At 39.9% G+C, this 12,175-nt stretch overlaps 1 protein-coding gene across 21 annotated transcripts in view; it reads left to right on the top strand.

Moving 5' to 3' along the window:
• Positions 1 to 13: 13 nt before the first annotated feature.
• Positions 14 to 12,175, top strand: part of Dcaf6 (DDB1 and CUL4 associated factor 6) — a 144,954-nt gene continuing 132,792 nt past the window's right edge. For 18 of the 21 annotated variants that reach the window (XR_015449495.1, XM_021244635.2, XM_087206854.1 and 15 more), the window contains exon 1: positions 14 to 321. Coding sequence is in view for 16 of the 21 variants with exons in the window: in XM_021244635.2 (XP_021100294.1) it covers positions 225 to 321 (97 nt within the window). In the remaining 5 variants the exon portion in view is untranslated. Of the gene's footprint in view, positions 322 to 9,147; positions 9,254 to 11,942; positions 12,002 to 12,175 lie in introns of those variants that run through there. The other 3 variants (XM_087206855.1, XM_087206870.1, XM_021244644.2) reach the window with 3 other exon arrangements.

The following is a 12,175-nucleotide window of genomic DNA, read 5'->3' on the forward strand; positions in this document are numbered from 1 at the left end:
GTTCTGGGTCGTCAGAGGCGGAGAGTATGAAGCGAGCTTCGGACGGGGCGCGGCCGGGCTCCGCCGGGGAAGGAGCCGCCGCCGCCGCCGCCGCCGTCTAAGCTGCTTCGCCCGCGAGGCCCGGCTCGCAGATGGTGTCGGAGGAGCGCGGGGGTTGATCCGGCCGCATCCCCGCCCCGTCCTCCCCGCCCCCGCGCGGTGGTCCCAGCCGGCGCGGCCTCGCCATGTCTCGGGGCGGCTCCTTCCCACACCTGTTGTGGGACGTGAGGCGACGGTCGCTGGGGCTGGAGGATCCGTCCAGGCTGCGGAGTCGCTACCTGGGTGAGCGGGGGCGGGGTGGGGCAGGGGCGCGCCGCGGGGGGAGGGGCGGGACCCGGGCTCTCGCGGGGGTCCCCGGGAGGCACCCGGACTTCGACCTAGTGGGTTAGGGCGGAGGCGGGCGCTGCGCTCTCCCCGGGCTGGGCCTTCCGCCCTGCCCTCCGATCCCCGAGGGTTGAGGGTCTCCGCCGATGTGGGGACCCCGGGGGGACCTGGTGCCACCCCTGTCGCGGCGCGGAGCCCAGACCCAAGTGACGACCTACCGCGCTCCCCGCCCCCGCCGCTTGGGGTGTAGGGTTTCGCGCTCCTCTCCCACCCTGGAAAACACTTGGCATCTTCTGTTTCTTACTTAAGCGTCCTGAAAACAACACCCAGCGCGGAGGGAATAGTATTCCACTTTCTTTGCCTTTTGGATAACGTGATTTTGGGAGGCTTCTAGGTCACGCCCGAGTCAACCGAAAAGTCAGTGCCTTTAAAGTGCACTTTCTTAATTTAGTAAAGGTTTTTCCCCCCTTCGCCTGTGTTCAATTTAGTCACTTCTTTGCAAGGTAAAAGTTTTTTTTTTTTTTTTTGCTGTCACTTGTTTTTGACTTTAACAAAAATAAGTAGAAAATAGAAAACGAAATCTCGTTAGAGCGAACGGCTCTGGCTTGGGGAAAGTTAGGATTTTAAATTCTTTTGCGGGTCTCAAATAACATGAATATATTCTTTGTAAAAACTCAGAAGTGAAACAGAAATCCCTGTGTTGTTCTCTCACATTCCAATTTCATACCCTTCCTCTTAGGGGTATTCATATTTTGTTTCCTGAATATTTTTCCAGCTTTTTTTTTTTCCAAGCGGTGCTGGGGGTTGAACCCAGGCTCTGTGTGTTACACAGGCTCTAGCGCTGAGCTACATCCCCAGCCCTTTTTAATTTTGAAACAAGATCTTGCTAAGTTCCCCAGCTGGCCTTTGGCCTGGAACTTGGGATCCTCTTGCCTCAGTCTCCTGAGTGCTGTGATTGATTACAGGCATATGCCACCACGCCTTATTTTTTCCCCTTCTTTTAAGCACATACATACTTATGAAATAGTTGTATGTGTGTGTGAGACCTGAATATATGGTATCATAAGTGCTGTCTTGCAGACTTGCTTTTTGCACACATTTGGAGATCCTTCCGTGGCAGTAAAGATTGATCCTTTCTGGCTTTTAAATTATTACATAATATGTAACAGTGTGAAGTACCTAGTTGAGTCACCCTTTTTTCTTTAAACGGACGTTCACTGTTGCTAGCCTCCGTGTGCGAACATCCTTGTACTGCTTTTGTGCCTTGGTTGTAGTAGGAAACGAGTGATTAATCATTTTAAAATAAACATTGGCAGCGTGGTTTTTAAAATGGTTAACCCAAAGGTGTGTAGGCACTTTATTTTTAGACTTTATTTACTGAGGAAGAACTCAATTTTAGTTTATAAAGCAAATATTAACACTTTTATGTGAATGAATTTATAATTTAGTCCTTTTTTCAATGATTTAGAGAGTTTAGATAAGTACTTGTATATAGATTTATTTATTTTTTATTAGAATTTTGTAAATCTTTATTTGCAAACCTTACATGACAGTAGTGAAAAAGACAACCCACACATTCTACACAGCTTCTAGGGCACAAAGAGACCAGAAGGATGGTTTTTCAGATTTCAACTTGATCTCCTGCTGCCTGGCTTTCACTCCCGGATAGGAAACACACCCATAATTTCATGAACCATTTCGGGCAGTCTGATTTTCATGGTACTCAACTTCAGGCACCTGGGTACTCCCATCATGCATTGGGCTGCAGCCAGTACGGTCCTGCTCGTGTAAACCTGGGCATAGGTCATCTCAGAGCCATCTCAGATGCATCCTGTTAATAAGGCCACCAAAATATCTGATCTCAGTCTCGAGTTTAGGATGCCACCGGCTCACCTGAGGCAGGGTGTGGGTCACAGGTTTGACCTGTGGGTTGTGCACAGGGCCTTAGTGACAAGAATGGGGAGCTAGAGGTGGCAGCCTAGAGTCTTAGCCTGAATTACACATTTTCAAATGTGTGTACATACAGGTAGTTCTTTGTCTTTTCTGTATATTGTTTTGGTATTAGAATTGAATCCAAGACTCTGCCTGGTAGGCAAGCTCTGTACCGCTCAGCTGTGTCTTCCTCCACTCCATTTTTATTCTTTTTTTCAGCAGTGGAGAACCCAGGATCTTGCACAACTGAACCACATCCCCAGCTTCTTTTATTTCTTGAGATAGGGTCTTGCTGATTTGCCCAGCTGGCTTTGAACTCATGATCCTCCTGATTCAGCCTCCCAAGTGCTGACATTGTGGGCATATACTACCATTATCGGGCCATAGTCTTAATTTGGGATTGACTGTAATCTTTAATGAGCCTGATGTAAATTCCAACGTAGGGGTTTTTCTTGTTTTGAGTAATTGTTAAAAGTCCATAGTCAGAGACACTTGTAGGTTTGAATGTCTCAGAATTACTGAGATACTGTGCACTGCCAGGCACCATGGCACATGCCTCTAATCCCAGCACTCAAAAGGCTGAGGCAGGAGGATCTTGAGTTACAGACCAGCCTGAACTACATAGCAAGACCCTGTTCCAAAAGAAAAAAAAAATCCAATAAATAAAGATATTGTGTACTGTAGAGTGTTTTTAAAACTTAGTGATTGTTATAACTTATTAAATATTTCCCTACTTAGTCTTAAAAAGATAGACCTTGTTTAGAAAGAAATTCTTATTTCTGTGCATTTACTATTTCTACTCATTTCTGTCTTTGGGTAGATTTGCCTATAACTTGAATTTACTTTCTAACTTTTCTAAATTAAAGGACAACGATTGACAAAAAGTTATTTTAAGGAACTTTTCCAAGAAAGTTGTTTACTGTAATGTATAAAATATTTAATATAAAATGCTTAAGTTATGATTAAGCAGCCAGTGACACCGTATTAGTGGAGATTGAAATATTTGTTTTCTAAGTTTAGAAGGTCATTAGAGTCATTGTGCATTGAAACAAACAACTTTGCAATGTTGCAGTGTATTAGAGGAAAGCCTGGGAGTTCCAACTTTTGCCTTATTGTTTAGCTACTGGGGAAAAATTAGTGAAATATTTGTATATTGTTTCTTCAGTCTTGAAATCTCAATAGAGTTGAAAAAAATGTATGGTACTAGTAGTGAAAAGTGATGGTCAAATATAACCAACGCTGTAGAATATACTGATTATTCTTCCAGGCAGGACTACCAAAGGCATGTTAACAAATCATAAAAATGGTAGACAGTATGCTACTACTGTGAATTTCCTTCCACTCTGCTATGGGCTGAGTCAAGTCCAAAGTGCTTACAAGTTAGAAGTTGTAGAAGCCTCTGGTACCATAGGATTTATTTTATAGGTATGGTTTAGGTCAGTGTTTTAAAAATGTTTTGTGTTGGGAGCAATGCTACATAATTCTAGGGAAAAATCATTTGAGTAGGCTTAGTTCTCCTGCCAAGTGGCCAGCTATGGCATTCCAGACATAATTGCATTTTGGCCTCTGGTCCCTACTGAGATCTCAGTGATCCTGTGATGCTGTAATGCTCCAGGGCAAGACCACACCTGTGGGAGAGGACGGGGAGGTACCAAATCTGCATAGTTCCTCATTATTCTTAGATTTCCACTGCCCCGCAGTCTTTTTACACCTTGTTTATCCCAATGTGAAGTACTGAACTCTGCATTTCACTTGTTACGTTTGTTTCCCCACGTTCTGAATAAAAGGTGCTGCAAGCTAGGGGGTCTTTGTCTTTGCTGCCCAGAGCAGCACTGATCAGACCCAAAGCTCAGCTGCTGCTCAGTCTCATTTGTCTGCCTTTCCTGTAATTCGCCGTGTACTGTCGTGGCTCACAGGAGACTAGGACTTACTGCAGAGGTTCTAGTAACATCCCCTTCCCCTGTTCCCTACAGTTTTGACCATGACCCACTGTAAAACTACATTTACATGACAACTCATGATCCACCAAGCTAAAATAAAAGATTCTCCAGATGTAAATTTAGCCTTACTAGGGTAGGTAGAGTGTAATCTGTTTTGTGTTCTTATCATGTTCTTAAAAATGTTGGTGTTGATCCACCAGAATACCCACTAATGAGTCTTCACTTTAGGTTTGCAAAACTTTTCTAGATCTCATGCATTTTTATAATTGTTATTGAATGTTAGTGACTTCAGTGTGAGGGTGGGTGAGGTCCCTAAGTATCAAAAGCAGATTTAAAAGAGATGAAATGCTGGTGATGGCTTAAAAAGAAGGTAGAAAATAGTGAAACCTCATTTACACCTTGGAAGGAATAGCTAGGGTAGGACATGTTTTACATCCTCATTGCTTGAGTCAATATGTACTGTGAAATTGCTGGGCTGTGTACGATAAGTATGTTTAACTTTATAAGAAGCTGCCACACTGTTTTCCAGAATGACTGTAGTGTACAGCCTTCCGTCCAGTAGTGTCTGAGAGTTCCAGTCGCTCCCCCTTCTCCTCAGCAGTTAGTATAGCGAGGCTTCCTAACTTTAGCCTTTCTCTAGCAGGTGTGTAGAAGCACATTATTGCTTTCACTTGCATTTCCCTATGATTAATGATATTGAGCCCCTTTTCATGGCTTTTTTGTGTCAGTATACTTTCATTAGAAATACATACCTTTTTATTTTGTAATAATTCTTTATACTATGTAGTCTTGTTAAGTCTTCAATCAAATGTGTTTTATACAAATATTTTCTTCCAGTTTAGCTCTCATTTATTTGTTTATTGGTACTGGAGATGGAACTTGGGACCTTTCGCATGTGAGGCAGGCGGTGATCTCTTTTTTTAAAACAGTGTCTAGGGCGGGGGATTTAGCTCAGTGGTTCTACCACCTGCCTCGCAAGCGCAAAGACCCCAGTTCCATCCCTGGTACAAAAAAAAAAAAGATTGGTAAAACAGTGTCTAAAGTTCATACTTTTTATGTCCTAGTACAGTCCATGTAGTCCTACACAAATTTTTTTACTGTGCTTTTTTCCTAGAAGTTTTGTATTTTCTTTCTCATATTTAGGAGTACCAACAATTCTGAGTAAGGCTGTGAAGTAAGGGTCAACCTTTGTTTCTTTGTATGTCAGTGTGCACTTAATTCAGCACAGTTTGTGAAAACATTTCTCTCTCTCATGAAATTAGCTGACTATATATTTAAGCCCATTTCTCAACCACATTCCATTCATCTAGTTGTCCATCCTTGTGGTGCTTCATGTCTTTGTAGTGAATGTTGATACTAGCAGCATGATATATTGAGCTTGATCCTTTCCTTCCAATTGTCTCGGGTATCTTGGATCCTTTCCAGTTCCATGTAAATTTTATATGCAACTTTGTCAATTTCTACCAAAAAAAAGACTTGGGATTTTTACATTGAGTTTACACATTATTTTAGGGAGAGCTGTCATCTTTACAGTATCACATCTTTCAAACTGTGATTGTTTTATCTCTATGGATTTCAGTAATCTTTGATTCTTTTAGCAGTGTATTGTTTTTCAGAGTTTGATTTATCCTTTATATAGTGCTGATTTAAATATTAGAAGGAATTTTACATTGATATTCATAAAAGATACTAGTTTATAGTTTTCTTGTAATAATTATAGCTGGTTTTGATAGCAGGATAGTGCTAACTGCAAGAATGAGCTGGGATATGTTCTCTTTTTCTGAAGAGTATGTGTAGGATTGAAATTACTTTTTTAATAAGTGTTTGATAAATGTCATCATTGAAGCCACCTGAACTTGAAATTTTCTTTGTGAAAAGTTTAAAAAAATATATTTTAAATAACTTTAAGGTAATTGTAGGTTTATATATAGTTCAAACAAATAATACAGAGAGACACTGCTGTATAACCTTCAGACAGTGCCCTCAGGGTTAACCTCTTTTGCAATATATTAACCAGAAAATTTGACACAGATGCACTTTATGAGCCTAATTCAGATTTTACAGTGTTACTTCTGTGTGTATGTAGTTTCATGCAGTTTAAACTTTTAATTTAAGTAGATTAATGTTGATTTTAGTTAATTTTAGTAGATCATGAGGTTAATATACAAAACATTTCTATCACAAAGATCATTTCTGATACCCTTTAAGAGCCATAATCACATTTTCTCTCTGCCATTTGTCCACAGTTCTGCTTTCCATCTCTATAATTTTGTCACTTGAAGAATGTTGTTTGAGCTGGGCATCGTGGTGTATGCTTGTAGTCCCAGTTGCTTGGGAAGCTGAGGTGGCAGGGTCACTTGAGCTCGCAAGTTTGAGACCAGCCTGGGCAACAGCATAATGAGACTCGTTTTTTTTTTTAAAAAAGACCGTTACATAGCTAACATATATGTAATGTGATGGATGACCGCATGTAATCGTTTAAGATTGGATTTATTACTCAGTATGGTTGTTTTGAGACTTAAGTAAATATGTACTGTGAAATTGCTGAGCTATGTATGGTAAGTGTGTTTAACTTTATAAGAAGCTGCCACACTGTTTTCCAATTTGTTTGCATGCATTAGTAATTTATTCCTTTTTGCCTTTGAGTAATGTTCTGTAGAATTGGAATGACTGTTTATGATTTACCTGTTGTGGAGTATTTGGATTGCCTCTCATTTTTTGGCTAAGAACAGAGTTGTTAATATTTACATACAGGTTTTTGTATGAACAGTTTTCATTTGGGGTATATGATAAGTGTATTGTTTAGTTTTGCACAAAGTAGCCATACTCTTTTTCCAGCACCATTTTACATTCCTGTCAGCCACATGGGTAAGGCAGTTTCTCTGTATCCTCTCCAAAATTTGGTACTATCACTTTTTTGTTTTAGCCATTTTTGTAAGTATCAGTGGTATCTCATTGGTTTTATTTATTTTTTTTTTAGTATGTGTTTGTGATACGTAATAAATACATTGGTCATGGAGAATTGGTACATACACGTATCACATCTTGATCCTTTTTACTTCCCCTTTCTCTTTCCTCCCTCTCATTTCTTCCCATCCTCAGATCCCCTTCTCATCTCCACAAAGTCTGTCTCCTTGTTTTCTATCCTTTGCCTTTTATTTTGTTCTTTAAATTATTTATTCTTTGAGTTTCTCGTATCAGAGAAACTAATATTTAACCTTCTGTGTCTGATTTATTTTACTTAATATTATGTCTCAGTTTAAATTTACATTTCTCTAGTGGCTAATTGTGTTTAATATGTTTTCATGTGCTCATTTGCCATCAGTTTTTTCAGCGAAATGTTTCTTAATATCTTTTCTTTGTTTTCTATTTGGATTTTTTTCAATTGTTGAGCTTTGAGAATTCTTTATGTATGTTAAGAACTAGTCCTTTGTAGATACATGGTTTGCAGATGCTTTCTCTGGGCCTGTAGCTTATCATTCAGTTTCATCAAAGAGTCTTGTAGGGTGAAGGTTTTAAAATTATTTATCTATTTATTTTTGAGAAGGGATCTCATTATGTACCCTAGGTGGCCCTTGAGCTCAGATTATTTTGCTTCATTTTCCTGAGGGCCAGGATTGTAGGCATATGCCGCTGCATCCAGCTAAGGATTTTAATTTTGGGGAAGTCCAGTTTCTCAGTTTGTTTGTTTCTTTCTTATGGAGTGTGCTTTTGGTATCATGCTGAAGAACTTTTACCCTATTACAGGTCCTGAGGATTGTTTCCTGTGTGTTTTTCCTGAAATAGTATGGTTTTGTATAAAAGTCCAGGAATCATTTCAAGTTAATTTTTGTATGAGGAGTGAGGATTAGCTTGAAGTTCATTTTTGTATTTTATTTTGTGGGACAGCTTTTTGAAAAGCCTGTGTTTCCTTCACTGAATTGTTTTTTTACCTTTGTTGAAAAATAGTTGGGCATATTTGTGTGGCTCTGATTCTGAGTTCTCTGTTCTGTTCATTTGATTTCTGTATCTAGCTGTCTATGAATACCATGCTGTCTTGTTTCTATAGCTGTTGCAAGCTTTACATTGGGGTAGAATGATTTCTCCATTTCATTCTCTCTCGTTTTTCAAAATTGTTCTATAGGAAGTGTAACTGACATGGGTGTTCTATAGGAAAAGCCAATGCCCTTTTTTTCCTGGACCTAAATATGCAATTGGCCCAGTATTTGAAGAAGGTAAAGGAGATTCTTGGGTGAGTGGAGCAGTGATCAGGCTCAGTTGCTGCCGTTCCAACAAGGTGTGAGAATAGATAGGCAACAGTGTTTGTGAACTACAAAGGCATCTGCCCCAGCCTGAGCGTAAAAACAAGTACCGGGTGTCGCTTGTGCCCTCCAGGCCTTGTGTGGAAATAAATGACTGACTCATTCTAACCAGAAACATACAGGGAAGGAATTCTGAGAAACTGTGTAAAAGTCTAGCTGAGTTAACTCACTTTGGAATCACTACACTTAACTCTTTTGCTTGTTGTTCAGTGTAAGGTTCGTGCTAGGGATGAGTGGGAATTTCCTGCCTTTCCCTTAAAGATAGGCAGTTTATTCCCCTTCTTCTGGGCGCTTTGCCTTTTCATGAAACTCATGAGCAAGTAGTGAGTCTTGGTTGGTAGGGTTTCCTTCAGTGACTTGAGGCTTTTGCTTCCTGTGAGAGAATGGCTGAAGGACTGCAGCTTCATTCCTGGCCCTGTGAGACTGAGTTTCTCTCATGCTTCCTGCCCTGTTTTCAGTCTCTTCTGAGAAGGGAGCTCATGGGAAAGAGCTGGTGACTGAGTGTAGACTGCCTGTGTCTAGGGTTCCCATAGACTCTAAACTGTTCGTGTTGCCCACGTGGACCTGTTTCACCTATTTACATTTTCATCGTTTCTTCTTACATATTACAGGGGCAGTTATTGCTTTGTCCTGTGCAGTACCAAAGAGGAAACAGTTCTGTGTCCCATTGCTCCTTAGAGCTTGTTACCTGTGGTATTCCTTTCTCCTGGCTATCTGGTAAGAAGCTCTGGGAACCAAAGAGGGTTATTTTTCAAGGAGATAGCAGTTAGCTGTGACAGATATGACTATGGCATTGTGAAAAATGTGCATTAATAGAGGCTATTGGATTTACTGATCACCCTTGATTTCTAAAAACAAGACTAATAGGAGGGGACAAAAGGGACTGCTGTGGTTGAAAGGTTTGTGACCCGCTAGGATTTATGATATCAAAGTCCTAGTCCTGTAAGGTGATAGTATTGAGGTGGCAGCCTTTGGGAGGTGATTAGATCCTGAAAGTAGAGCCTTCCTTATCAGAATTGGTGCCCTTATAAGAGATCTATCTATGAGCTTGTTTGCCTCTTCTGCCATGTGAAGGTACAGCAAGAAGGTGCCATCTACCAGGAACTGACCCTCACTGGCATCAGATCTGGCCGTGCTTGATCTTGGATTTTCCAGCCTCTGGTACTATCTGAAATACATTTCTGTTATTTGTAAGCTGCTCAGTCTTAGCACATTTTGTTGCAGCAGCCTGAATGGACTGAGACAGAGCCAGTGAACTGAAAGGAAGGCCTTACCGTGAGCCAGGAAAGGCAGCATATGTAGATGACTAGGAAGTTTGGTATTAAAAGTGGCTCAAAGAGCTTCTGTGATTAAAAACAGCATGTACTGGCAAAAAAAAAAAAAAAAACCAGACCTGAAGATCAATGGAACAGACCAGAAGATGCACAAAGAACCTCAAGCACACTCAGCCACCTTATCTTTGACAAAGGGGCCAAACATGTTCACTGGAAGAAAGATAGCCTCTTTAATATATAGTACTGGAAAAACTGGCTTTCCACATGTCTAAGACTAAAACTAGACCCATGTCTCTCACCATGCACTAAACTAAAATCAAAGTGGATCAAAGATCTAAATATTAAAACAGAAACACTAAATCGGCTGGAAGAGAGAATAAGTAGAACACTTGAGGACACAGGAGTAGGTAAAGACTTCATGAACAAAATCCAGACCACATGGGAACTACTACAAAGAATCAATCACTGGGATCTCATCTTATTAAAAAACTTTTGCACAGCAAAAGAAATCACAGCAGAGTGAAAAGACAACCCACAGAGTGGGAAAACATTTTAGCCAGCTGCTCCTCAGACAAAGGATTGATAGCTAGAACACATAAAGAATTGAAAAAAATCAGCCCAAATTTAAAGACCCAATTCAAAAGTGGGCATTGGAGATGAACAGACACTTCTCAGATGAAGAAGTAGAAACAGCAAATAAATACATGAAAAAATGTTCAGCATCACTGGTCATTGGAGGGATGCAAATTAAAACAACGCTGAGATTCCACCTCACTCCAGAAAGAATGGCTGTTATCAAGAAATCAACAGCAAATGCTGGTAGGGCTGTGGGGAAAAAGAACCCTTCTCCACTGTTGGTGGGAGTGCAGACTGGTGCAACCACTGTGAAAATCAGTGTGGAGATGCCTTAGAAAACTAGGATTAGAGAGGTCCCATTTGACCCAGCTGTCTCCTGCTTGGTATCTTCCCAAAAGAGTTAAAAATATACCACAGTGATATATGCACACCCATGTTTATAGGGGCACAGTTTGTACTAGCTAAATCTTGGAAACAGCCCAAATGCCCATCAACTGATGAATGAATAAAAAAGATGTGTTTTTTAAATACAATGGAGTATACTATTCAGCCATAAAGAAGGATAAACGAGATATTTCTAGGTAAATGGATGCACCTTGAGAACGTACTCTTAAGTGAAATAAATCAGACACACATGTAAATAGCTCATTGTCTTTCTGGTGTGAGAAACAAGTGAAAATAAAGACCAAAACATAATAAATATTGTGAAATATGAAGAAATTGCTCAAAATTATACAGAATGTGAGATACTTTGTCAATACTTAAAATATTTTATGCAAAAATAGCAAATGAAAATGTATTCTTTTAAGATCATGATACATAGTATATTTACCATGGTTATTCTCTAACAATTTTTGTTAAGAAAAATTATTTTTTCATAGAACAGCTTTTATATTTTCTTCATTATGTACTTGTATTACATTAAAATAAAATAAAATAAAAGTGGCTCAGAGGACAATATTCTCAAATAAAATTGAAGTAAAAATTTTGTTAAAAGTGCTTTTCTGTTAGTTTCACCAGCCTTATTCTTTTTTTTTTTTTTTTTTTGGTACCGGGGATCGAACTTGGGTCCTTCTGCTTGTGCAGCAGGCTGCGAAACCACTGAGCTAAATCCCCGGCCCCAGCCTTATTCTTTTTACTTAGTCAGTTATCTCAACTCCTTTGATGAAGAGATACATTTTAAAAAATAAACCTTGTCTCTTTTCAGACAATATTAGCTTAGAACAGTGATGGCAAACCTATGGCACGTGTGCCACAGCGGGCATGCAGAGCCCTTTCTGTCGGCGCGCGAGCCACATGTGTGAGTTGTTTTTTCTAAACTAAAATGTCAGTATTCAGGTTTAATTGCAGTATTGGCACTTGTGATAAATAAGTGTGGGTTTGGGTTGCTGTTTGGGTGTTGACCTCTAAAGGGTTTGTCATCATTGGCTTAGAACAATCCCTCACATATGTGGGGAGAGAACTAAAGTATCTGGGGACTTTAGAAATTTTGCATATGCTAGTTTCCCCCTCCCAGTAAATCTGTAAAGTTCATGGTATCATTTGTACTTTTACAGATACAACACTGAGGCTCTGAGAGATTGTTTTGCCCACCCTAAGTGTAACATGTTCCAAGGTAGATATTTCTATCTATGCCACACAGTTCTTTTCCCAAGCATCTAATAATGTAGTACGGGAGATTCATATGAATAAATTACAAAGCTGTTTAGTAAGTTACGCAGTCATTAAAAATGAGCAAGAGCTCTATGTTTGTTGTCATTGAGAGATACTTATTGAGAGTATAGATTAG

The sequence above is a fragment of the Heterocephalus glaber genome, unplaced genomic scaffold, assembly GCF_053883595.1.
Source record: "Heterocephalus glaber isolate CG9 unplaced genomic scaffold, H.glaber_assembly_v1.0 deba00000738, whole genome shotgun sequence".
Classification (NCBI taxonomy): domain Eukaryota; kingdom Metazoa; phylum Chordata; class Mammalia; order Rodentia; family Bathyergidae; genus Heterocephalus; species Heterocephalus glaber.